This window comes from Nannospalax galili, unplaced genomic scaffold, assembly GCF_000622305.1.
Source record: "Nannospalax galili isolate Female #2095 unplaced genomic scaffold, S.galili_v1.0 scaffold1138, whole genome shotgun sequence".
Lineage (NCBI taxonomy): Eukaryota > Metazoa > Chordata > Mammalia > Rodentia > Spalacidae > Nannospalax > Nannospalax galili.
In genome coordinates, this window is record NW_008342297.1 from 698,343 (window position 1) to 698,822 (window position 480).

Sequence of the window (480 nt, forward strand, 5' to 3'; positions counted from 1 at the left end):
GTGCTGGGTGTCTGAATGAATGAATGAATGAATGAATGAATGAATGAATGAATGACGCTCGGTGTCTGCCCGCCTGAGGGATGAGAGCTGCCCTTTCCCCGCCGGGACCAGCCGAGGCCGGAGCGCGCAGGGAGCAGCCGGCGGGCCGGGGTCCGGGCGGCTCGGCCCTCGGGGGCGTGTCCGCAGAGGCGGGCAGCGGAGCGGCGGGCCGGGGCAGGAGGCCAGCATGGAGCGCGAGCTGGAGGCGCCGGCCGTGCGGCCCGGGAACCCGGGCGAGTCGCCCTTCCAGGCGCTGCTGGAGGCGGCGGGGGGCCGCGGGCAGGTGCTGTTGGTGGGCGAGCTGTGGGAGCGCGAGCAGAGCCGCGCGTTGCTGCGGGACTTCGCCCGCGCAGTGTTCCCGCCGGAGCCGGGCGACTGCAAGCCGGGCTGCGCCCAGGCAGAGGGCTCAGAACCCGCGGCGACCGGGCCGCACCGGGCTCC

General features: G+C 74.0%; 1 protein-coding gene across 1 annotated transcript in view; it reads left to right on the plus strand.

Annotated features, from left to right (window-relative positions):
• The first annotated feature begins 226 nt into the window (after window positions 1–226).
• CUNH2orf72 (chromosome unknown C2orf72 homolog) overlaps window positions 227–480 on the plus strand; it is an 8,986-nt gene continuing 8,732 nt past the window's right edge. The window contains exon 1 of the mRNA XM_029565929.1: window positions 227–480. Within this exon, the coding sequence (XP_029421789.1) occupies window positions 227–480 (254 nt within the window).